The following is a 27625-nucleotide window of genomic DNA, read 5'->3' on the forward strand; positions in this document are numbered from 1 at the left end:
GCTGCGCTCTGTCCGAAGGCAGATCACTAGGTAGTAATCCTGTTTATGATATGCATTTTAAGGAGCAATAAATCCCTCGTGTTTAAAATATAAATCGCGTTCCGCTGGATGGATGTTTTTAAGGGCACTTCTGAGAGTTTATTTTCCCCCGCTTGGCAAGCCGACCGGACGTGACATGGGGGCGTGGCAGCATCGACGATCCAATTTTTTAATTCGAAGTTCGAGGTTGTGACTTAATTTCGATCGATTTCGATTTAAAATCGAAATCGTGACACCCTTATTGTTTCAGTGCACCTATTGAAGAGGTGGGAGGTGATACAAAAACACCCGAAAATTTCAAAACCATTCTATTTCATCATAAACAATCTGAAAACAGGGCTTTAAGTGTAAAATACCAAACTTGTCCTTTAGTTGACAGTGTAACGTGACACATTGCAAAGCCATTCAATACATTGGAAAAACAGCATTTAAAGAAATGCAAAACTTATAGGCAGTATGAATTGCCAGGGAAAACATACATTTCCAAAACAGCAATTCCAAATTTAGGGAAGTAAAGGATGCTATTCTTAAGAATCTGTAAGGAATTGATATTTTTGCAGCCACTACAAACTAATATGACCCTTAGTAGGATTGTCTACTATTTAAGGCCTGTTCTGGTATAGCCAGTTTATTTTGATTGCATTTTATTTTCAGTTATTTTTCAGAGACTTTCTCAAGGAGGCACACTGGACACGCAGCTCAGCGCCGCGTCGCATCTAGGACAACTCGGAGGTATCGTACACCAAAAGTGCACATTAAATAGCGCAAGCTTAGTCAGATAGCGTCTACTTCAATATGCAAAATAAACGTTTGGGACAAATATGATGTTATTTAATGTTAAACTATGTGAGTGGCGCTCTGTTCCACGTCAGGGATTTGAGGAACTTCCTGAGTCGTAGCTGGGCGCCGTGGACAGGTGCCACCTGTTGGCGCCGGTGTGCGTATAGTCATAGAAAACAATGTGTTCGATTTTTTTAGAATGGCGTGGTGCTGCGCAACGCTGAGCTGCGTGCGACCCCCTTTCTTTTTGAAAGATATTTTCATTAAATAATTTCTTTTAAATAAGTGTTATGTGTATTAATATTTGCTAAACCTTGCAAACGATTTAATGTAAATAATCAGAACAAAGTGTGAAAAATTTCACGAACAAACAAAAAAATGTATGAGAATTAAATGTCAAAGTAATAAAACAGACAATTAATCGTCATAATCGGCAGATTTTTTTAGGCAATTAACCGTCAGCCTTATTTCATAATCGAGATAAACAGACCTACATGCAACTCGTTTTAAAAGAACTTTTAAAAAACGGGTTAAATTTAACTAATATCCATTTTTTATATAATTTTAGAGTCTCAGAGACAGTAAGACAGAAATAAAATAATTTTTATATATTTTTAAATATATATTTTATATATTCTATTCTATTCGATTTTATATCTTTTTACAATTTCTGACCTCTAATTGACCCCAAAACATAAACATTAATATTAATCTTGATAATCATATTTCTGTACAGTGCATGTCTACATTATGATTCTACAGAAGGTTATAGCTTCAATTTGTCCATTGGTTCATTGTAAAATATTAGGAAAACCAAGTAAAAATTTCAAAATTACTATTCATACTATTAATATTCATTTTAGACATCAAGCACTGAGGTCCCTAAAAAACGAGAGCGAAAATAATTGATTGACAGTAGTGCTGCACAATTAATCGCATCGCAATCGCAATCGCAATGTCAGCCTGTGCGATTATATGACAGCAAAATGTTGCAATTATATTAAATAAATAAATGTGTGGACTTGTTAACACAAACTTTCTGATAACAGTTTGATGATTTTCCTTGCTGTTTAAAAAAAGAAAGAAAAACAAACAAAAAAGCAGTGGTTTACGGAAATTTAGGATTACTGACACTGAGCAGTTGCTACATTTCTAGTTTTACAAATACACATTTTAGCATTTTCACTAAACTGTGTGTGGATTTTCCTTAAAACCCATCAAGTTGACTCATGATACCATTTATTATAATCGCACATCGCAATATTAGCATCAATAACCGCAAAGGGAAAAATTACCCAAATCGTGCAGCCCTAACTGACAGCATAACTGAGTTTAATTTCAACAAACCACCCTTGCCATAATCAGTATGATTTGTTTAGATCAGTGTTTGCTTTTCATCAGCTCATTTGCATTTAAAACGATACACCCAAAATCAGCCCATATTTGCTTACACCTACAAAGTGGCAATTTTAACATTTTATAATACATTTTCTATATGGTATTTTGAACTAAAACTTCACATATGTACTCTGGGGACACCAACCATTTATGTCACATCTTAAAAAAGTCTTGTAAAATGTCTCCTTTAAAATGTATTTCAGTCACACTTCTTTATGTTTCTTTTTAAGGTCACTCCACTCATCCTCTGCAATCCGACCCTATCCACATTTTCTTGATCAGCCTCTCGCCTCATGTCGTTACCTGGCCTGGCCGTTTGGCTGCACTTCAGATGGGTGTCAAACAACACGACTGCTCAATAATCTCTATCCACTCGCCGGCTCATTTTAGCCCTGCCAAGACCGAAAAGGAGTGCCAGACAGCGTCTGAGCAAAAGGATTTAATGCTCCTTTATGGCATCATTACACTCCAGACCAACATGGTCTCTCTGGTTCAGACCTTGAACTTTGTTACCTCTTCCTCTGAGACTCCTTCGATGCTTCTCGAGTCTTAAATTACTCGAGTTCTGGTTTATGACACACACTCTAGTCATCTGCTGTTTAATTTAGGCTTTAATGGATGATGTTTTATATTATACAGACATGGGGTCTCTATAATGTGACATTGGTGTATGGTTGTTCTGGGTGAGCATGTCCCTAGATACAGTACAGATTGTACATAAAGGGTACATTATGACTATCAATTAACATTTGTGTTGTACTGCATATGGGCAAATTAATTTTTACAAGTTTAACTAGATCTTGTTTATGGTTTATGATTTTATAAACGAGCTATAATGTTGGATTATAAACACGAGCTGTTGAGTGTTCTTATACCGCCATCTAGCGGTCGGGTTTAAATACTGCACCACTGTTTGTTGGATTAAACTATGGATTAACTAAGTATTTGGGACGGTTCGTAATAGATGCTAAACATTTTGTCATCGCTTACTCACCTGGATGTCGTTTCAGACCCGTTTAATTCACCGTCTTTCTTCAGTAGTGCACAAAAGGAGATATTTTGCAGAATGTAAACAGATCTTTTCCACACAGAATTTACACTGACTGAGCATGCGCTGTCAAGCTTCAAAAACGAAATAATATTTCGCCATTACAGCAGCACAAAAGCAGTTTAATATATTAGTTAAATATAAGTTGTTGTTTAAATACGTTGTAAAAAAAACCCGGAGTAGCTCTCAATCTTAAATCTCTATCAAACGCACGTGAGGAAACCTCAAGAATCGACAGCCGGATGACGTCAACGTACCGCGAGAGCGATTCGAGAAATCATACGGAGCAGTGTGCTTTTAAATCGCTCTCGCGGAAGTTTGACGTCATCCGGCTGACGGTTCTTTGGGCGCCGCATAAAGTCGAACAAGCCTATTAACTGCAGAATTGGCAATAGGCCCCGCCCACTTTCTGAAAAAAAAAACGTTCCAGACAACTCAGATATTTCCCACCTCAACTCGGAAATAATGTGTTAACGAAGCTCTTTAAATGTGAATAAACACTTTAAATGTCACTAAATTTGTAACATTAATGGTTTAATGTTGTTTATACTTTTAATGTTACTTAATTCAGACGTTATTTACGATTTTAAGGTGGGAAGTATCCTAAATCCGAGTTAACTGGAACGCAGCCATTATTTCTGAATTTATTCATTCATATAAATGCATGCAAAATATTTGTATAATATTAACAGTTATGCATCTTATTCACTTTTATATTATGTTACTGTACATTATTGATTAATGGATTACATACAGTATGTGACTTGAATGTATGTAATCCACAATGCAGTGTAGTTCTTCATGTTTTACACTTTAAGAACAGGAATCATATAGACTTTAAAGCTAAACTTTATGGCTGTAACTAGTTACACTAAGTAATTAGTTGCTGTAATTTAATTACTTTTTCCTTGATAAAGACTGTAGAGCAATTATATATTATACAATAGCGAATTTAACAAGAAAATGTAAAGTCTAAGGTGCATGTTTTTATGTATCCTTCTTTCTTTAAATAATTTTGTGAATTAATAAGAATAATGCTTGTGTAGTTTATAATTCTCATTAATAACTGGTTGGATATTAGCATTAACATTACCGAGATATTGGCTGTTTATTAATACCACCTAAAAAGCACATATTAATGCCTTATTCTATATCCTTAAACCTACCCTATTCCTACCAATACTTAACTACTTTAAGTATAAATAAGCAATAATCAAATTCAAGAGTATATTGAGGCAAATGTTAATAGTTAGTTAATAGTGGAAATTGGACCTTAAAAAGTGTGTCCAGAATAATTGATGTACTTGTATATGATTTATTTGAGCCGTTTCAAGCCTATATTTGTATAATTTACGAAATACGATTTAGAAAGTAATAAGTAATTAAATACTTTTTGGAGAGAGTCATTTGTATAGTAATCTTATTACATGATTGAAGATGTAATTAGTAACTAGTAATAATAACTTTTTTGAGTAACTCACCTAACACTCACTGGGTGAAACAAACAAACCAAACAAACAATTACAAAAACCTAAATCACAAAGTAATGGGGAAAACATAATTCAAATGTTTATTTAATAAACCACAATTGTAAAATATGTAAAGTTTGTATGAACAAATATAAGACATTTCAATATTTCACAAAATACTCCAGAGCTAAAAATATACAAAGCACCAAATATAAACGAATACACAATATAGACAGCTGGTAAAAATGCATGACCAATGAATTTGATATTTGAACTTCACTGGAAGAGAACTAAAAATATCACAGTTAAACAAAGCTTATCAAAGTCTCCAAAATAATTCCCAATGTTTACAATCTCGACAATGTAAAAGTTTAGAGGTAAGCATTTTAAACAGAAGGGCAATCTGATTCACGAAAACAAATCTGAAGAGGAAAACGATGCATAAATTAAATGAGAGGTGTAGATACTACACATCCGATATAAAGCTGCACACGGTGTATTTATAATACAGCTCTAAAACATAAAACCTTTGGCAGGTTGTTTAAAAAAACCTACACAAATAATTCAAAAGGTTAGCACAGTGCATAATGCCAGAATATAACTCAAAAGGTTATACACCTAATCTTTTTTTTGTAATAAAACCTTTTATTTTACAATCAGTCCAAAATATGAATTTACTCTTAAATTTTATATTGCATCATACCGGGACTTATAAACGGGTTATAATATTTCCTCTCTTCTGCAAAAAATGACATAGTTCCTTTGACAGAGAAAGCTTACGCCTACAGAACGTCTCTGTATTAAACAATTACAAATACACATATCATGATATAACATGATAGCAAAACCTGATCCACTTTAAATCATCAAAAAATGTATACTTGATCTTCAGAAAGTAAAGAGTTAATCATGATAGATGAACTGCATGTATGGGTCTTTATACATCAATGTGTGTGGGACGCCGCTGCTCTGAGACTGTGAGAGCACATAAAGTTAAAGTTTCTGGCACTGTAACTGCTCTGTGATGAGACCGTACTGACGATCGAGTCAGAGACTCGCCCTCTCGCTCACAACATCCTGGAGACGTTTGAGCAGAACGTCATCGTTCTCTTGGCGGAGACATTTGGATGGAGACTCGGTCTCATCACCCTCCATGGTGAAGGCACGCTTCTTACTGACGCCACCCTGACGGATCATCTGATTGATGTCATTCAGCTCCTAAAAGCAAAACAGGAAGTAAGATGTGGACCAATCAAGTAAATTCATTTAACATAGATGCAATCAATGTCATTAACAATTTGTTTCTGCAGCCCTAGTAGATGCTGATGATGTCATAAGGGGTGACGAACCTTGGAGGGGCTTCCTGCGAACTTGTATGTGTAGGCAGCGCTGGGTGTGAGACTGGAGCCGTTCTTATGAGGTGACACAAAGATGGAGTGTCTCTGAGACACGCGGCGAGGAGAAAGAGGCTGGGCGCGAACTGAAGGGAACGGAGATAGCGGAGGAGCCTCCATCTAAACAGAGACATGGCGAGGGAGAAGAGATGGACGATTTTACAAACCACAAAATCTTTAAAGATTAAAAAGCATTACTCGTAGTAAAGCCAAACACCTTGCTGTCGAGCGTCGATTGTGCGTATCTAAGAGCGAACGATTTCATCTTTAACACGTAAACGGAGTTGTAGAATTGGATGAGGTCTCCTCTTTCGTCCAATTCGCTGTCTGCCTCTCCACTGCCAAACTGTTCTGTCCTCTCATTGGCTGAGGAAAAAAATAAATGCATAAGAAATGTGTAACAACCAGTGTTCCCACACCTTAGTTAACTTAAAATTCAAGGACTTTCCAGGTCCAATATCCTCAAATTCAAGGACTAAATGTGGGGACACATTTCAAGTGAGAGCAAGTTACATTGTGTTACCTTTAAAGATACATTGTTACAGTTCCCTTTCAAGGGAACTCACGCTGCGTCACTGTGGTGACACTTTGGGGATGCCTCCAAGTGCGTCTGAATGTGTATATCAAATTCAACCAATGGTGAGGTTTAACGACAAAGACAGGGTGACATGGGAGCCAGGAAGTATATCGCTATCTGAAATATTGCCAAAGACGGCGTTACAGGGTGGCAAGAAGTATGGCAAGGGAGGCGCAGCGTCTCATTCCCTTCTCAGGGAACAACAGTTACATACGTAACACGAGACGTTTTCATGTGTCAAACACAACTATGCAAAAAAGCATTTTGGTATGAATCAACATTCACATTCAGAAGATATAAACATTTAAAGCGAAAAGTTAAGCACGTGTGCTTAAAAAGTCTAGAATGTTTTTATGATTATATCCTTCACTACACAGGGAATAATATGGATGTTTTCCCAGAAAACGTCTTGCATAAAATAGATTCAAGCACTTGAATTCAATGACCTGTATCTATGCATGTATATTTTTAAAAACTTCCCAGGGCCTTGAATTTTTCCCCCAGATTCACAAACTTTCAAGGATTTCAAGGACCCGTGGGAACCCTGAACACCAAATAAAAAGTTACAACATCTATAACAAATATGCATGTATAAAATATAATTCTAAGGGTGTTTTCAGACCTGTAGAGCATTATATAACAGGTGCACTTTGAATTTGAATGGCATTGACGTGTTGACCAGATTTTGTCACCAAAAAGCTATCAGGTATGTTCATGGTTAATAAAGCAATAAGATAGCCTGTTGTTTGGTCTTTTGGGTCGGATTGCTTTTCCACTTATACCGAACTGCTCCAGAGTTTGTTTGCAATCGAGCCGAGACCACCTCCTTCAGGTGGTCTCGAAGTGGTAGTTTTGGTGAGGATCTGAGCGCGATTGCCGTGGCCTAAACAAATCGAACCAAAACGCACCAGGTTCCGAAACAGCTCAGGTATAAGAAAAACACCCTTAAATATTCTAGGAGTCGCATCCATGTCCTTACATCGATCTGATGGTGGATCTACTTCCATGTTCTCGTCTGTTTGTTGCTCTCTGGGACGTCTTTTTAGTAAAACACTGCGGTACACCTACAAACACAAAATCATATTTGTTATACACACCACAAGATGCAGTTGATGCTGATGCACTGTAAACTCAAACCAAACCCAAGACATCAGACATAGAAAGCAGGACACTCCAGCAATTTTGTATCTTCATCAAAAAATATTTACTTCCAAATTCAAGTCTACAGATAAGTAATATTTTCTCTGCTCCCACATTATCATGGGCATATGGAGGATGAAGGATGCTACTGATACTCACATGACTGTTGGCCTGAGGTTGCGTTCGATAGCATTTCATGATGTCTTGAAACGTGTGCTGTTCTTTTGCGATCTGCAGAATAAGAGAACGTCAAAACATACAAATTGAAATAAAACCACACTGTGTGCTTGCATCTGAGCACATGTACTCATCTTATTGGACGAACACTTATTTTAAGTATATAAAACAGAATTATGCTACGCACACACCAAACGCAAAGCATCCTGGTCCTTGCTTTAGATAACTCGTGGGATTTAACTTCGGATCATGCTAATTTTCCACTTGAGTTAAATATTTTTAACTTGCGCAAAAGACGCGTGTTTGCGGCACCCAATTTTGCATTGTCGAATTTGCGTCTTTGCATGTAATCTACTCATGCAAATAGTTAAATTCGCTTCGGGTGTGCAAGCAGCATTACTCTTGAATGAGTTTATTAAGACACAAAATGCTGTTATTGTATCATGCATAATGGGAACAATATAAAGCATCAAAAAACAGAAACAACTTTAAAACGCATTAGACAGCACTGTTACACTATTAATTCCATTATGCAACACTAATATTGAACGAGAGGTGTTGATCTATAATCAGATGTTTTACTGTTGTACCTTTGATATAATGTAGACAGCACACAGCAGAAGCTGGTCTAGATGTCTGTCCTTCATAAGGTCAGTGCAGTTCAGGAGAGAATGTTCAAAACACGTCCAGATCTTTCCCCGCAGGTCCGAAGAGATGTCCAGCTTCAGACAGAGATCACGCAATCGTACACTGGCTAAATGATACACCTGAAAATATAAGCAATGGAAAATTAGAGCAAACATTTTCATATCCTTGCATCTCTCAATAAAAGTGAATGAAAGTCTAATTAAAATGTTTAAATATGTTTTCCTCACCTTCCTGAAGAAGAGGGCGAGGGACCCGGTGCGGCGGGGTTTGGTGGCGGGCGGCGGCTGCGGGTCAGGTCCGGTGGGAGGGGCCACTGGTCGGCTGGGGGAGGCGGTCAGTAAGACTTGAGCAGTGAGAGGGTTCAACTCACTGGACTGCAGCTGAATGACTGTAATGCCGCCTGCTTCACCCTTGACCACTGAACACAGAGAAGCACCGACACAACACATAAATGCAGGAAAACGGCATTTACAGTATGATGCAATGTAGGGACGCATGACAAAATGCATGCGCATTTTGTCAGTAAAGCCGGTTCCTTGATTAGTAGTAAATCGCCATCACCTGCTATTCAGATGGAGCAGCATTTACTACACAAAGCTGTAGTTCACTGACAAGCTGGGCCATATCGAATACATAATCGCAAGTGATACGTCCACGATAATTAATGCGAAATTGCCCCGATTGTCTGTGTATTACGGCTTTGTGTAGTAAATGCCGCTCAATCCGAAAGCAGCTGATGGCGAATTACTTCCAATCACAGAACCGGCTTTACCGACGAGATGCGCAATGACAATCACATGCGAATTATCACACATCCCTAATGCAATGGAGTGTTGCAAGACCCCAAGGAGCGTGCAAGACCCCAATGCAGGATAGGGTTGCTCAATTATAGACAAAATCATAATCACGATTATTTTGGTAAAAAAAAATATTGTCGTGATTATTTAACACGATTACTCAGTGACGTTGAAAACATGCATTTATTTAACCTTTTTATTAAGTGTGTGTTGCAACATGTTACACATGTCAAAGCAGTGGTGCCTTCGATGTGCCTTTGTTTTTGTAATTGTTTGAATCAATAATTTAAATTGAAAATCAAAAATACTGAATTGCACAGCCCAAAGGAGGGTGCAACGCCCCAATATGGAGGGTGCAACGCCCCAATATGGAGGGTGCAACGCCCCAATATGGAGGGTGCAACGCCCCAATATGGAGGGTGCAACGCCCCAATATGGAGGGTGCAACGCCCCAATATGGAGGGTGCAACGCCCCAATATGGAGGATGCAACGCCCCAATATGGAGGATGCAACGCCCCAATATGGAGGATGCAACGCCCCAATATGGAGGATGCAACGCCCCAATATGGAGGATGCAACGCCCCAATATGGAGGGTGCAAAACCCCGATGGAGGGTGCAAAACCCCGATGGAGGGTGCAAAACCCCCATGGAGGATGCAAGACCCCACTGGAGGATGCAAGACCCCACTGGAGGATGCAAGACCCCACTGGAGGATGCAAGACCCCACTGGAGGATGCAAGACCCCCATGGAGGATGCAAAACCCCCATGGAGGATGCAACATATTTCTTGATTGAAAGTTGAAAACAAGACACTAATACTTCATTTAGTATTCCTTTTAGGTAGACCTTTTAGGTAGACATTTAAACAACAGCAACGTTTTGTACTTTAATTTGGCAAATGCTAACTTTGCACCCTGATAAATAAATAAATAACAACAATTCAAATATGTTTAATCTGGATGCTTTTGTTAGAGATTTCCAACACGTTTGTGTCTTTTCATTGAGTTTCAACAACTAAAATTTCCATGATGACCAAAGGAAAAACAAATTGGTACCTGGAAGAGGAAAGGTCAGCTGCTGGCCATTTGTGGTCGACATGGAGAAGACCATGTTCTGATTGTTCTCACTTGTGCTGGGGATGAATTTAATGGGGGTGACTGAGAACCTTTTGACAGGAGAATGAGGTGAAGGGTCGTCACCAAACAAACGTCTCTTTGCACTGCCAGCCGCTGGGGAGCTAAAGCGATCGTGGAGAGAAACTGGAGACTGGGGGAAATCTGAGAGAGAAATATGAGAATTATTATTCAAGTGCGTTCAAGAAATAAATCAATAAAGTCACAAGAGATTCAATGCAAATGAAACTGAAGAGCAATATACAAATTTTTGTCCAATAATGTGCCCTTAAGACTGAGAATTTCCTTCCCACTAAAGGGGGTCGTATGCGCCAAGTCAAACTTTGGCATATGAATAAATGGTACATCAGGACCAAATTATAAACACCACATGTAACCCCCTTAACACCACATGCCTCAAAGATATGTGTGTGGTACCTTTGCGTGCACTAGAGCCCAGGCCAGTACGGACCTCTCTGATGCGAGGGTGGATGATGGGAGATAGTGCCACCAATGGGAGGTGAGTAGGACCCCCGCTATTGTTGCCCGTGTCAAAACTACTTGGAAAATTCACCTGTGATACACACAAATAACTCTTATGGTCATTTACAGTAATGTCAACTGTGTTCCATTATGTCTAATACAAAAGACAATCATTTCCTCGTTCCACACATGACGCTTATCACCTGAATGTCTCTTCTATTCAGTGTGTACATACCTCCTCTACAGTAGGGACTTTATGGTTGGCGTCGTCCAGTGCGCTCCACAGGGCCGAGTCTCTGACCCAGGCTTTGCTCTCCAGCACCTGCTCCTCTATACTGTTCAAATGCTTCACCATGTCTCTGGACAAACCCTCCTCAGAGCGAATGAACACTTCGATCACCTATACAAACACCACATGGGTGATCCGATGCGTAACTAAATAGCATAGCTTAAATAATTCACAGCGAAAGCAAATTACATCAGTGCATACCTTGTAAAAGTAGAAAGGAGAGATCTTGAATATTTCTAGTATCCAAGGAAAGGTCCTCTGCGAGCTGTATGCAAACAGCACCAACTCCAGACAGCACGCCAGCAGAGAGCAATGAAGCACCTCCTGCTCTAACAGGACCTGATGGAGAACAGGAGAGAGAGAGAATAATACATCAGCTGAATAAATAAGGTTTCCATTGATGTATGGTTTGTTAGAATGGGACAATATTTGGCCGAGATACTGAGAAAATCGTCCAAATTATGTCCTTAACAACTGCATCCACGCATAAAAATAAAGTTTTAAAATATTTATGGTAGAAAATGTACAAACATGAAAACATGAGAATTTTTGACCCATGGAACGAATATACCTGACCAACCCGCACCCGACCAACGTTTTCAACTAACCCGCCCGCAACTCGGACCGCAAAAAAATAAACTAAATATTGTACCCGACCTTCTTCCTGGCTCGCGGCTTTTTTTCAAAGTAGTAATTGTTTAAAATAGTTAATTGGCATCTTTATTTCAAACGACCTGACTGACCGCCACCCAAATATCATTACAAATATTTTTGGATGACTCGTAACCGCGAGTGACGCTCATTTTCTATCAACCCGCGCATAACTGCTACTTAATGACTTAATGGTTTTGTGGTCCAGGATCACAAAAAAATGTAATGTCCTGCCACTTACCGCCATGTCTTTTCCCTGCAGCCTCTTCATCTCCTGAGTCATGATGTTCTCCAGAATCTTAAAGTACAAGATCTCAGCCAGCTTCAGGCGATTCTCTGCAAAATCTACACACAATAACTAGCGCTTACTAACACAGCTCATTAATAAATACAGAGGTTTGCATAGCACTTAAACATCTACAAATGGACATTACGCCTGACCCATATGTGCTCCGGGCAAATCATCTGCAGGTTTGGTGTAAGCCTCTTTGAACCTCTCTCCCATGGTCTTTACTCGATTCAGAATGGCTTCGGTGGGATCTCGAGAGCAGGACCTGTAAAACACAGAGAAGGCGAAATATAAACTCTATAGCCTTTAATCATCACTACATTTTTTGAGGGCCTTCGTGTCACATTGAATGGCGATATCACTTTTTTAAGTTATATGATGTCTAATTATGATCAGTGCATGGATTTGGCAGATGTTTACTTGAAGATCTGGAGAAGAGCGTCGCTGGGTGTGTTGCGGAGGCCGGACACCATGCTCTGCAATCTGCTCACACTTTGAGTAGCTGAAGAAACAGGAGTGACCAACACCTCCTTCTCTTTCAAATACCGTCGACCTGTTAGAGGAGTAGAGGGAGCAAGGGATCGAGTCTACCCAAAAAACGAAAGAGAAATAAAAAAGCAAAGTATTTAGTATAATGCATTTAAAGGATCATTGTGTAAGTTTTAGCGGCATCTAGTGGTAAGATTGTGAATTGCAACCAACAGCTCCATCCAAAGCTTACCCCCCTTTTAGAAATGCAGTAAAGCTACGGTACCCGCCACACGACAAACATGTTGTCGTCCGAGACAAAGTAGTGACAAAGTGCGCTTTATAGTACAGTCTGTCCGTTTGGGGCTACTGTAAAAACATGGTGGCATAAGGTGCTGACTTCCTTCCATGTAAGGGGACCCACGGTGTATGTAGATAAAGACATCTCATTTTAGGGTAATCGTAATAAAGTTAAAGGAATAGTCTACTAATTTTCAATATTAAAATATGTTATTACCTTAACTAAGAATTGTTGATACATCCCTCTATCATCTGTGTGCGTGCACGTAAGCGCTGGAGCGCGCTGCGACGCTTCGATAGCACTTAGCTTAGCCCCATTCATTCAATGGTACCATTTAGAGATAAAGTTAGAAGTGACCAAACACATCAATGTTTTTCCTATTTAAGACGAGTAGTTATACGAGCAAGTTTGGTGGTACAAAATAAAACGTAGCGCTTTTCTAAGCGGATTTAAAAGAGGAACTATATTGTATGGCGTAATAGCACTTTTGGGAGTACTTCGACTCGCCTGAAAAGTCCGCTCCCCTTCTCACTCTCATAATGGGAGAGGGAGGGTGTTACTGCGCCGAGTCAAAGTACTCCCATAAGTGTTATTACGCCATAAAATATAGTTCCTCTTTTAAATCCGCTTAGAAAAGCGCTATGTTTTATTTTGTACCACCAAACTTGCTCGTATAACTACTCGTCTTAAATAGAAAAAACGTTGATGTGTTTGGTCACTTCTAACTTTATCTCTAAATGGTACAATTGAATGAATGGGGCTAAGCTAAATGCTATCGAAGCGTCGCAGCGCGCTCCAGCGCTTACGTGCACGCACACAGATGATAGAGGGATGTATCAACAATTCTTAGTTAAGGTAATAACATATTTTAATATTGAAAATGAATAGACTATTCCTTTAAGAGAGAACGTTTCGTGAGGACGTTTCATACCTTCTCAAAGTGTTGCTGTAGGTTGTTCTCCACCTGCATGCGGGCAGACAGTTGAACTGATGGAGGTTCGGCAGTGGATTTGCGTGGTGTGCCGATCTCCTCGTCTGCGTCGGCTCCCAAAAACACTCGCTCGTCGAAATCACCCACGGTCAAGACATATTCCTCATATTCACGGTTTATGGCTTTACTAAAAACAAAAAAATGATATTAACAACTCTGTTTAAGTCAAAAAGCAACTGAAACTAAACTGAATGTAAACCAGTTTTAAAATGGTCATGACATTTGGAATCAAAATTACCTTGAATTTTTGACATATAACAGGTCTTACCGTGGGTTCACATCAGCCGCATTAAGGCATTAAATTCACATCTACCACGTCTAGTTTGCCGCTTTAACATTTTGAGTTTACTCGCTTCATTCGTGCGTGAAATTCTAGTCATCAAGACATTCATGTGGAAATTTGCATCATGGGAGGGCCTTCCATAGGCTTCTGCGACTCCGCCCGCTTCCTATAGACCAGTTCAAAAGATGTAAACAACACTGGTCCAGAAGCACTTCCTGTTTCCATTTTTAACACTAGATAAACGTTGGGATAAAACAAACCAACAGAACATATAAACCTGAATTAATTGAAGTTAAACAAACATCTTAAAGATAATAATATATGTAAAATAAAAAATAACTGTCACAAACTGTAACAGGAAGTGTTTCTGGACCAGTGTTGTTTACATCATTTGAACTAGTCGATAATCACGTCACTACTAGAGCAAGGTCCTGATTGGTGAACACGGCAAATTTTTCCGCCAAAGTTCAAAATTTTCAACTGCCGTGGTTCCTGTGGCAACGCGCAAACTACACGTGCGAATGAGGCGGAATCGCGTCTACCACGCTTAACACCTCATTCGCTCCGCAAGACCTCCAGACACGTGTCAAAGCATCTTTACATTGACTTAACATTGAAATCACTCGCGCTTAAAATGCCCTCATTTTCAATAACGAATTCGTTTATGAAATAGATCTCCGGAAAAAAAACTGTCTGCCAGCATTTTTTGTGACTTTCACAAAAGTTTCACAAAGTGCTTTCCAGAAAACTTTTCTTCTATAAATATAAAAACATACAAATATATCAAATGAAAGAACAGATCCTCTGCTTTCAAACAAACAATAAACAAACAAAACAGGAAAACACTTTTCATCCTATCTTCATTTGTTTTTTTAACCTCTTAAATATGGGTAGGTTTCTTTAAAAATAAAAAATTTTGAGCAAAAAGCTGAAATAATTGCATTTTTGTATAGGAATTTTGTTAGAGATCAGATTCAGAACGGAGTTTAAAATTAAATTCATTTTTGTTTCAGACTTTTATGAGGAGAATTACAGATTACCGTAAAAACTCTTCAGGGAAGCGTCATTGGCAGGGAAATGTTTTCTCTTAATTGACAAGATAACGCATCAATGGCGGGGAAATAGTTAAAAAGACAGTTTGAAAAGCTGTTTCTGTTGTGAAACAGCAAAATGTAGTGAAATGTAGCCTGTCAATCACAGAAGTGGACGGGACACCGAGCCGAGCCAACCGCTCTTAAAAGGGAAGCACACAAATCAGACTTTTTCCAATCAGAGGAAGAAAAACAGAGTGGAAATGGTCATAAATTACTGGAAATTAATGGAGCATAATAAAATAAAAACACATGTCATGACACCTTTGAAACACTAATTGCAAAGAGAAACCACAGCATGTAAACCAACAAAGTATGAATTTTACAGAAGAAATGCTTTATTGTTGTCTTGGAAGTTCGGGGTGTCCAGTAACTCAGACAGAGTATCCGAATTACCTTTTAGTATCTGAGAAAGACAAAGTGTTTTTGAAAGTGTTTAGTGTATAGTAGCTGTATACACTAAAGACATTAAAAGTGTATGTGTCTTACTTTTTTCTCGAATAGGCTCTTTATGTAGGGTTTAAAATAGTGCTCCTTTATGCCTTTGGCCTCCACCACTAGCCCATCATGTAGTTCACACAACCTGTCAATGACACACGGCATCTCCTTCAGATTCTCTGAGTCCTTTGGCAGTCCTGCGAACAGTAACACGCACAAACCATAACATTTAAAAAAAGTTTTTATTTGAATTACACAAAGCAACCAACTGAAATATACAGTCTGATTTTTTAACAAATTAAATGTATTTGTGACAAACTGGTTTTATTAAATAGTGGCTAACCAATATGTGATTCCTTACGGACAATGCCAATTAGGGCTGTCACAATGATTAAATAATCTTGATGATTTCAGATCACCGCAATGATTGCACATCTCTCTAAAAACACAAGGGGGAGCTGCAGCGCCTGTATTAACGAGACCGTATCAGATATCGCTCCTTAACTGACAGTGTCACACGTTTAAGTCATTCAGTACAGTGGGGGGGAAAATGGCATTTAAAGAAATGCTGCAAAACTTTGATAAGCAATATGATTTGCCAGGTCAAACACACATTGGCCCAAAACAGCAATTCCAAATTTAGGGAAGCGAATAATGCTATTCTTAAGGAATTGATTTTTTGCAACCACTGCAGACATGTGGTCCAGTACTAAATATGACCTTAGTTGGCTACTATCTAAGGCCTGTTCTTGTATAGTCAGTTTATTTTGATGGCATTTTTATTCTCAGTTATTATTTTAGATAATTTATTGTGTTTATTTTTAGTTTTTGAAAGACATATTCATTAAATAATTACTTTTAAATATGTGTTAATGTATTAATATTTACTGCCTCATAAACCTTGCAAAATATTTCATTTAAATAATCACAACAATGTGTGAAAATGATTTCATGAACAAAAAAAATGAGAATTAAATGTCAAAGCAATAAAAGAGTCAATTAATCATCACAATTTATTAGTCAATTTACCTTCAGCCAAATTTCATAACCGTGACAGCCCTAATGCCAATACCGATTAGGGCTGAAACGATTCATCGAGTTACTCGATTCAAAAAATTCCTCGAGGCAAATATTCTGCCTCGAAGCCTCGTTAAATTCCTATGACGCGCACTACACGCCCCGAGATCTGATTCACACGGACCGTTGTTCAATGTTCAGAAAGCACATCATAGCGCGTGGTACATTTTGAATTTAGTTGAATATGTCCATAAACGGCAGAAAGAGAATGTCTAAAGTTTGGGATCATTACATTCAGCTTCTAAACCGAAAACATCCACTGCGGTTTCACCAAGCGTCGATGAAACAAGGTAACGTAGCTTCCGCTGATTTTAATCCCATACTGTATTTGTAGCGTGTCGTTATGCGGTTTGACTAGATATGATGTATAGCGTTGATGTTTATAAGTAGTAAACGTATTCACGTTCAATTGCAGGAGAGTATAGCTTAAAAAAGAACCCCTTCACACACACGCATGCACTTTACAAATGTGTGTACCAAAAAACGGCACCACAGTGCAATCATATATGGGCAACTTGTAATCTGATATATTTTGTTCAATAATAATAATCTCTGTCTTATTGGATTTTAGCATAATGAAGTTATTCTCTCTCACGCGAGTCAGACCGATCGCGCAATGCATCACATATGCTTAAACTTTTATGTTAGCCACGCAACAATAATTTCAGCTGCATGCATTTACTGTATACAGCGGGACGTGATGTTGTGATTTTTCGAACGGATTCTTAACCTAAAATGCACCGCAATACAAGTGATGCAAACCAAATGCAGCGTTCCATTGAAAATGAAATGTATGTATGTATTTCTGCCGTACCAAAATGCAATGAAGCAACTGAACGTCTGAGGGGGGTGTCATTTTTCCTCACGCACAGCAAACACAAACACAGGTGCACGTGCGCGCACACACAAGGGTTGTTACCATAGCAAATAGGCTCACCCCAGAAATTATATTATTTGTTAGTAGCCTAATAGTAAATGCTGCAGGTGTAGAAATGTACATAAACCAGATATTTACTTTGATGTCAGGGCTAGATTACAACATGAAACCTGTTGTGCATATTAATAAATTAAAGTGCTTAATTGTTGGCACTGGCTTAATTGTTGGCACTGGCATCTATATTATATATAAATTGAAATAAATAGGCTTATTTTTTGGAGCCAAATACCTCTGGGTTTTTTTAGAAATAAAAGCCAAATGCTTGAACATTTTACAGCCACGTCATTTTTGTTATGCCTTATTTGTTTTGGTTGTTTAAAAACACCAAATTTTTATCCGATTACTCGATTAATCGATCAATTCAGTGCTAGATTAATCGATTACAAACAGAATCGATAGCTGCAGCCCTAATACCACTATTTATAAATTTAATGTAGCAAATTGGCCAATTTGAGGAACTGTGGACACAGGACTGTGGATGAGACACCTCATGGTACTGTCTGAATTACACCCGATTTATAGTCGTGCGTAAGTTCTACGCAATAGCTACGGCGTAGGCTATCCGTAGCCTGTGCATAGCCTAACGTGCACCTCGCAAAAAATTTAACAGCGCGTCAGTTCTACGCGGACTGCAAGCGCTGTGATTGGTTCACCAGAACCCCTCCCATCAAGTAAAAAAAACTGCGTCATAAGTATTTCCGTTTGAGACGGTGAAAACAAAGATGAGCCAAGTTGAGGAGTGATTTAACTCAAACTGCATCAAAAGTTGTTGTTTATTTACTTCCATCATGGCTGGTCTTCTCAAATTATACACAACAAGTTGCTATTTCTTCTTCGTTTGTGGGTTAACTTGCTAAGCTGCTTCTTCTTTGACGTTTGCGCTGCTACTGTGGTTACACGTGTGGTTACTGCCTAGCAGAGGTCTGCTCGTGTGTTTGCATGTCGACGTGGACGACGACGCAAAAGTATAAATGAAAATCGACGCGGAACCTACGCCGTAGGACCTACGCAAAACTATAACGAGCCCGTTAGACTTTGCTGCATGCCAGAATGTCACGTCCAATAACAAAAAGTGAATTATGTCGATACTGATATTGAGAAAGTAAAGTGGCAAACTGGCAGTTATGACGCCGATATAACACAATAAATGAGTGCCAGAGAAAATTGGTGAGATTAACATTTATCATGCATATTATTTAAAAATATACCCTTTACGTACTTAAAATATTTCCAAGATAGATGTAGCGGGACCTGACACCTCAAAGTATAAATAAGTGTCACGTCCAATGAAAAAGTGAATAATGACTATATATATATAACTAATCTTACAGTCCACCACATTACCTCAACAGACACCTTAGGTTATAAGCCGTAATGCGTGACAGATACACGCCTTTAACATGTACTTTTAAATAGCGCTATAATCAGACCCTAACCTCGCAAAACAACTCCTGTAATCTAATCACTCGCCCGTTTGCAATGTCAACAATCATTTACTATTTGTAAACAGCAAATCAATGCAATCTAATCAGCCTTCCTTGTGACGTCCAAGTATCTTCGATAATTTACTCACGTAAGGTGTCTGTCATCACAGCAAACCTGTTAGAGATGTAAATGACTTGCTATTTTTTATTGCTACTTCGCGCAAACCATCTGGTTTGTACATCCAAAAACATCTATCATAACGCCCATCTGTATTTGTAGACAGCATCATTAGTGCATTAGTGCTATAAAAACAGATTGATTCATAACATTATGATTGCAAATCTGCATTTTTAGAGCTGGGCTACCGGCCAACCCATCCAGAGACCAAGTCAACAGATACTTGAGAGGAGAAACTCGATGCAATTGAAATTCTTTGTGATTATCAAACAGCTGGATGAAGAAACTTTACCTCTGAAGTTTTGATTGATCAGATCTTTTTTGTTGGAGCACAGGAGAGCATTGCAGAACACCAGATCCAGACAGCAGAGCAGGAGATGATAAGAGTTAACCAGGTCATCTCCGATCATACGAAAATTACCTGAAAATACAATTGTTCAATGTAGCATTCAGGCTGTTTCAGAAGCAGAAATGTGATGAGATTATTAGACTTTATTAGATGGTATTAAACTCATCTTAACCAGACCTGCCAACCTTGGACATTTTTTAAGTTTGGTGTCTAAATGCGTATCTGTTACGCAAAATGCGTAAAGGTTAGCAGGTCTGCCATACTGACCATGGTTGATACAGCAAAAACAAAAACTAAGATTAGCTTACCTTTCGTATACACAAAGAGAGTCCAACAGAACTTGAATACGTCACTGATGTGACACGGAAGACGTCTAAAGAGAAGAAGTAATTTTTTATTAAGAAAAGCTTATTCTTTAAAAAAAAAATGCTATAAAACATTTTAGAGAAAGGAGATGTTTTACCTGTGTTTACGACTTCTAGGCAGACGAGGAGGTTCACCTTGCGGATTCTGAAACATGTCCGAAAATATCGGATCAAATTTACGAAAAATCACAGTCGACACTTCAAAGTTCCTTTCCAGCCGGCTGATGCGGTTGCGGAAATCCTGAGAGAGAGTCGACATGTCCGACCATTTCTTCATCTTGCTGAAGAACTGAATCAAACTAAAAGAAAGAAAATTCAAAGCTGTGAGACAACTGCATTACTGTCATTTTTGTATGTTTCAATCTCAACATCTGGGATATGAAAAAGATGTTGACAGTTGTGTTTACAACAGCTACATTTACAGGCAAACAAATAATATAGCGAAAATAGGTAGAGACGAGTGCAAGTACTGCTTTATTTTAATAATCGATTACTTGTTTTTATGCATTGATGCAGGAATCGTTTACATTAGTAATCGTTCACATTAGCATCATAAAAATGATTATATTGAACAGCCCTACAGTATAACTGTGCTAATTTTCACATTTTATATCTACCGCTTACTTGCGTATCACACAATACTTATCGCAAAAATAGCAATAAGTAGGCATTGGCAACATGCATTATTAATGTGGGCAGGTGCTGTACATTCTGCTCGTTCATAACATAACAAAGCAATAAAATAGCATTTCCACTGTACATCCGAAAACTCATTAAAGGATTAGTCCATTTTCTTAAAAGAAAAATCCAGATAATTTACTCACCACCATGTCATCCAGGGTGTTGATGTCATTCTTTGTTCGGTCGAGAGGAAGTTATGTTTTTTGAGGGGAACATTGCAGAATTTTTCTGATTTTGATGGACTTTGATAGAGCCCAACATTTGGTACTTGACTCAACACTTAACAGTTTTAGAGTTTCAAAGACTATAAACAATCCCAAACGAGGCATGGGGGTCTTGTCTGGCGAAACGATTGTCATTTTTGACAATAAGGGTAACAAATATACACTTTTAAAGCACAACTTCTCGTCGTGTAGATCCGGTCGTGATGCGCCAGCTGACCCCACTACGTCACCGCAATACGTCATGACGTCAAAAGGTCACAGAGGACGAACGCGAAACTCCGCCCCAGTGTTTACAAGCGTCTTGAAAGAGGACTGTTCCTACGTTGTTGTATGTCAACTGATACTAATTAATGTCTTTGTGGCAGTTTATTGTTTAAAATGGTCCGCAAATGTGCGTTTTATATATGTAACACGTGACCTCCCTACGTCACTACGCATTTACGTTAGGTCGCCCTGGACCGGACCTTGACAAAAAGTTGTGGTTTAAAAGTATATACTTTTTTATTTTCCCTGTCAAAAATGACAATCGTTTCGCTAGATAAGACCCTTATGCCTCGTTTGGGATTGTTCATAGTCCCCTGAAACTCCGCTTAAAAAAACTGTTAAGTGTTGAGCCAAGTATCAAATGTTGGGCTCCATTAAAGTCCATCAAAACTAGAAAAATTCTGCAATGTTTTCCTCAAAAAACACAATTTCTTCTGGACTGAACAAAGAAAAACATCAACATTTTGGATGACATGGTGGTGAGTAAATTATCTGGATTTTTCTTTTAAGAAAATGGAATATTCCTTTAAAGGTGCAAATGAATGCATTGATACAATAGGTTACATTGTTCTCTGAAGTCTAAATAGAAAGTATATGGCTTTATTAAGTGCAAAAAATGATCCAGAAACTGTTTTACATGTCCATTTACAACTCTAAGATTTGTCCCTAGAATGAAATGGTCAATTATTATCACCTTATTTGAAAGGGTCATGAATAATAATGTTGGGCTCTGCTCTGATTGGCTGTTTCTCAGAGCAGTTCAGTTCAGTAGCTTTGTGTGTGTGTAAACAGATCTTATGTTTGAGCCTATATCAAATGAAGATACAGAATTTCTCTCCTTTTCAAACGGGCTCTGTCGCGATTGCGCTCACACTGTGCTTTGTTTATACTCGCGCTTTGGTCCGGAAGGCAAGCCTCGGCAGATCACGCGCGGTATAACCAAACGGACGAGGCATTTACGAAGCATTCACACGGGGCGTGAGTAAGCTCTCACTCATTTCCCCCGGCCTTTATTTGTTCGCGATGATCACGACCCCGGCCACTATCAGAGGCCCTGCGTTTATTTGAATAACGGCTTTTATTTGAGGAATTACGGTAATGTTCAGAGAAACAGATACATCTATAAATCTAAATCTTATGCTTAAACTGTTGAAGGGAAACACGATCAACTGCTTCATGCTGCCAATCACTGAGTGATTTTTTTATATTTCATCGTAAAACTTCAGAGAAACAGATTTAATAATGTGCCATAGGCTTTTATGTCTATAATTGTGTATTGTGGCTATATCGGTCATTACACGGACCAGAACAGCACAAAAAAGTGGATTAAACAAATCACAGTTATATAAATTACACTGACCGTCAAAAAGAGTCTTGAAGAGGTTTTGCTCATAAATGCATGTAAAATAAAGTAATGTGAACTTGAGATTTTTATACTGTTATTAAAGGAATAGTCTACTCATTTTCAATATTAAAATATGTTATTACCTTAATTAAGAATTTTTGATGCATCCCTCTGTCATCCGTGTGCGTGCGCGTGGGCGCTGGGGCGCGCTGCGACGCTTCGATAGCATTTAGCTTAGCCCCATTAAGTCAATGGTACCATTTAGAGATAAAGTTAGAAGTGACCAGACACATCAACGTTTTTCCTGTTTGGGACGAGTGGTTGTACGAGCAAGTTTGGTGGTACAAAATAAAACGTAACGCTTTTCTAAGCGGATTTAAAAGAGGAACTGTATTTTATGGCGTAATGGCACTTTTGGAAGTACTTCGACTCGCCTGAAAAGTCCGCTCCCCTTCTCACTCTCATAATGGGAGAGGGAGGATGTTACTGCGCCGAGTCGAAGTACTCCCAAAGGTGCTATTACGCCATAAAATATAGTTCCTCTTTTAAATCTGCTTGGAAGGGCGCTGCGTTTTGTTTTGTACCACCAAACTTGCTCGTGTGGCTGCTCGTCTTGAATGGGAGGAACCTTGATGTGTTTGGTCACTTCTAGCTTTGTCTCTAAATGGTACCATTAAATGAATGGGGCTAAGCTAAATGCTATCGAAGCGTCGCAGCGCGCTCCAGCGCTTACGTGCTCGCACACAGATTATAGAGGGATGTATCAACAATTCTTAGTTAAGGTAATAACATATATTTAATATTGAAAATGAGTAGACTATTCCTTTAAACTGCACAGTATGCGCTGCAAACGCAGCCGGTGTGAAAGCACAATGGCCACGCGCGGCAAACACTCTCCTCACGCTACGCATACACGCTGCTCACGCTTGCAGTGTGAAACCGGTGTAACGTCAATAGTAGAACTTGGCAACCTAAATGCTAGCATATAGCATTAACTAGCATATAACGCTAAATCAGCAGTCACAACTTTGCTTTTAGCATTGTTACAACATTGTAATTAATTTAATGTTGAGAGTAAATCTCGACTGTAACGTCACAGTCGGTGTTATGTTGAGATTTGTCTGTTTTCCAGCGGTCTTTTGCATGCATTCGATTTACACAAGAAGAAGGAAACAATTGTTTTTGAGGCTCACGATATGTCCAGACCTGCCAACCTTGGAATTTTTTTTTGAGTAGCAACTTACCGCAGCGGCGCGGCGCGAGGTCAGGCACATTTGCTGATCAGTAGTGATTGAGTTCACATGCTTACTTATGACTTATTACTACAACTTATTACTAAGCAAATTGTTCCCACTCACCACCATATCTAGTCTTTCAACATACAAGTAGGCTATGAAGAACTCATTTAATGAAAAGGCAACCTCCAAAAATATGCCTATTAAACAATATGCTTATGGCATATGTCTTAAATACATGGGACATTATAAATAACAAAGAATCAACAAATAGCATGCTATGTCCTTGCTTTATATTCCAGCAGGCACATTGACATGAACCTCTAATGGGGCACAGCAGGCCTACCACTACTTTTTCTTTAACATACCTAACATGAACAGTATTAATATGTTTTAATGCATAAATGCCATGTTAGCAAATGTGCATTCTACAGTACTGATGATAATGAGTCTTTTACACAAATTTACAATAACATTACTTAGCTGCTACTACAATAAAAAACATATGTGGATGATCCTTTTGTGTATTTTATCAGCATAGTGTTTAAACCTGCTGAAAAAACAGCATAAACCAGCATGATTCCCATGCTGGTTTAGCTGGTGGACACCAGCATACAGCACCAAAACACAACATGGTCTTGGTGGTGCTGGTATGCTGATGATGACCACCAGCCAAACCAGCACCAAATCATCATGAGAATCAAGCTGGTCCATGCTGGTCACCAGCAAACCAGTAACAAAACACAACATATGCTGGTCTTGCTGGTATACTGCTTTTTTTCAGCAGTGATGCCAACTGTTTATGTAGTGTCCTTAAGTAGATCTAGTGAACTAAACAGTAATGTCATATCTGACAATACAGAACAGTACACAAACATTGATTTTCTCAGCAATAATGCAAACCTCTATACTTGGTTTTGACTGGCTGAGCATATAGTTCGTTTTACCTCCCTCATCATCTATACTTTCTGCTTCTATTTCCCTGCTCTGCACAAAAAAATCTGATGTACATCGACCGGAGCCAGTAACAATCGAGTAAGAATAAGATTGATTTAAATTCAGAAGCGTACTTTTGTTTTGTCATGTTTTCTCGCGTGCCTCACATGCTCTTCTGAGTGAGCGGCGGCAGAGTGCTACAAAAAGTAAACACAGACGCTCCGCTCGCGGACATCGATTTCTGCGTGCTCGCGCCAGTTTGTCTTGTGGGACTGCAACGTGTTTACAAGCGTGAATTACGGTTCATTTAGCTCAGTACTGGTTCATACTGGCAAATAAAGTAAAAACTTAAACTTGAGGCACAACATAGGACACTGGGTACAACAGACTGGGGCACGTACAACAGTAAAAGGCGTCTAGACGCCCCTGGTTGGCAGGCTTATTACAATGGATCCAATTCACAAGTCCCATACCTTGCCCATTTACCTTAAAAAACGGTGTTTAGAACCATCCTCCCTTGTAAAACAAGTCACAGTATGAAGATGGACCGGGATGAAAAACAATTTCGTTATTTTCGTTATTCGCTTCGACGGCTCCCCGCTCTCCGTTTTGAAGAGTTTAAAACTAGCGCTATGATTGGTCGACGTCGTCTTTTCCCAGCAGGTTGCTGCCCAATGCGGTTACACAGATAGACGAGTTGCCTAGTGCGCAAATGCACATACAGTTTAACTCAAAGCAACCAAAGGCTTTTCGCGTATTTTGAAGTGACAAATCGTAGCAGCTAGTTTAATGTCTAAATGCGTATCTGTTACGCAAAATGCGTAAAGGTTGGCAGGTCTGTATGTCATTACCATGTACAAAATTACTATTATTGAGTTATGCCTACGTAAATACACATGTTTTACATTCTACGGCACCTTTAAGAATAACTTTCCCCAACTTTGACTTTGTATATTCATCCAGAGATGAATCACGAATTTGACGATATACCCTGTGCAGCATTGCCACGTCTTTCGGTGGAGTCCTGAAGTGGGCAACTTTACAATCTTACATAAACTCCACTTTCGTAATGTGCAATCGGATTTATGAAAATTGATGCATGTCAACATTTGTTTGGTGCATAATCCCCGTACCTGAGTTTAGAGGAGCGCAGTATCCTTGTGAGGGAAACACAGTTGCCCTCCATCACACCCCGTCCCACAGTGGGAGTGGAGCTTTTTCTGCAGGCTGCATACAGAGAGCACGCCAGCCAGTGCACGACATCACCCTAAAACAAACAAAAATAAACAAACACACAAACTAAATCGACTGAAATGCATACAGGGCGATATCAACATTAACATATATCACCCTGTTCACATCTGGTCTATAACTTACATCTGTAAAAGCTTACACTACAACAGTACTAGGTCAAATAGTTGTTTACATCAGGTATTAACATACAGCGTCTTTACTTATTAGCTCTTCCATAATACCATGGTACTGAATAATTACCATATTCATATTAAGGGGTATATATAGTTCTGCAAATGCAGAATGAAATAACAGTGATACAATGTCAACACTAACGTGGATGCTCTGAAACTGTTTATTTGAATAATAATTAAGGATAATCATAGTAATGATTGTGTGACACAACATGACGTCATGTTAAAAAGTAATAAAGAAAACACATTCATACATGCAATATTCATACACAACGTAGTTTTATGCTAGGGTACAACTACGCTACACGTCCAAAACAATGTACAACCATGGTATATCGCGGTAACTCGAGCTTTATCAAACAGCAAGTGTTTTGCTGGAAATATTAGAAATATGAACCAAGTCAAAGCTGGTGTTTTGTCAGTTTTAAAGAAAATTAAAGGAAATGAAGCGATACCTCGAGCGTGTATGTGTTCCAGATGGAGTTGAAGTTTTCAAGTGCCTCAGTCGCCGTCTCTTCGTCCATGTTAAGCTCGTGACAGAGCGCGTCCATACTCCTGCGGATCGAACCGTCGTCCGATCTAACGGACTCCGAATCCGTCTCGTCCCCACGCATTCCGGCGATCTGTTTATAAATCGTTAATATCCGATCAAATTGTGTTTGGGGAAAACACGGAGCTCCGCCGTCCTCCTGATGCTATCCCACAATGCCGCGCGAATGGCGCGAAACCGGCCTAGTTTCGGCCAATGGAAGGCGAGAGATGGGGTGACGTCAATACGACAACAAAGACAGCCGCGAGGCAGCATGGAGGATTTAAACTTCCTCATGTTAATCGCAAATAAATAAATGTTCTTCTTCTCTCAGAGAAATTGACCTTTTGACTAAAAAGTAAAGTATTGAATTTGAAACATACTGTAGTATACTTTAGTATTTACTAGAAAACTGTATACTATACATTACTAGTATTAATACATTGACAAACTGTAATATTTACTGTAACGTTAGTAATCTGTAGTAGTATATTATAGTAAAAAAAACTACACTTACAGCAATTATACTATAGTATTCTGTAGTATTAACTATGGAATTAACTAGTATTAACTAGGGAATGATCATCTGTAGTTATTACTGAAGCGCACTTTAAAATTGACTGTAGTAAACTGTAATGTATTATAGTAAGAACCACACTTAAAGCAATTATGCTATAGTATTCTTCAGTATTAACTATAGTGATTTGATCAACTAGTAAATACTATAGTGTACCATAATAGTTACTTTACCAAACTGTAGTATATAATCAGAACTACACTTAAAGCAAT

General features: G+C 38.7%; 1 protein-coding gene across 1 annotated transcript; it reads right to left on the minus strand.

Annotated features, from left to right (window-relative positions):
- Positions 1-4812: 4812 nt before the first annotated feature.
- rbl1 (retinoblastoma-like 1 (p107)) lies at positions 4813-27110 on the minus strand. The gene is made up of 22 exons (XM_073870470.1): positions 26763-27110; positions 26014-26147; positions 20294-20494; positions 20139-20203; positions 19774-19902; positions 15917-16062; positions 15763-15833; positions 13994-14174; positions 12714-12880; positions 12446-12558; positions 12246-12349; positions 11555-11692; positions 11300-11464; positions 11020-11155; positions 10525-10746; positions 8898-9088; positions 8613-8789; positions 8005-8076; positions 7685-7769; positions 6346-6494; positions 6084-6248; positions 4813-5952 (listed from the first exon to the last, which is right to left on the minus strand). Exons 1-22 carry the CDS (start codon positions 26919-26921, stop codon positions 5782-5784), a joined length of 3141 nt encoding a protein of 1046 aa, XP_073726571.1. The 5' UTR covers positions 26922-27110; the 3' UTR covers positions 4813-5781.
- Between the last annotated feature and the right edge of the window lie 515 nt (positions 27111-27625).

The sequence above is a fragment of the Misgurnus anguillicaudatus genome, chromosome 8, assembly GCF_027580225.2.
Source record: "Misgurnus anguillicaudatus chromosome 8, ASM2758022v2, whole genome shotgun sequence".
Classification (NCBI taxonomy): Eukaryota; Metazoa; Chordata; class Actinopteri; order Cypriniformes; family Cobitidae; genus Misgurnus; species Misgurnus anguillicaudatus.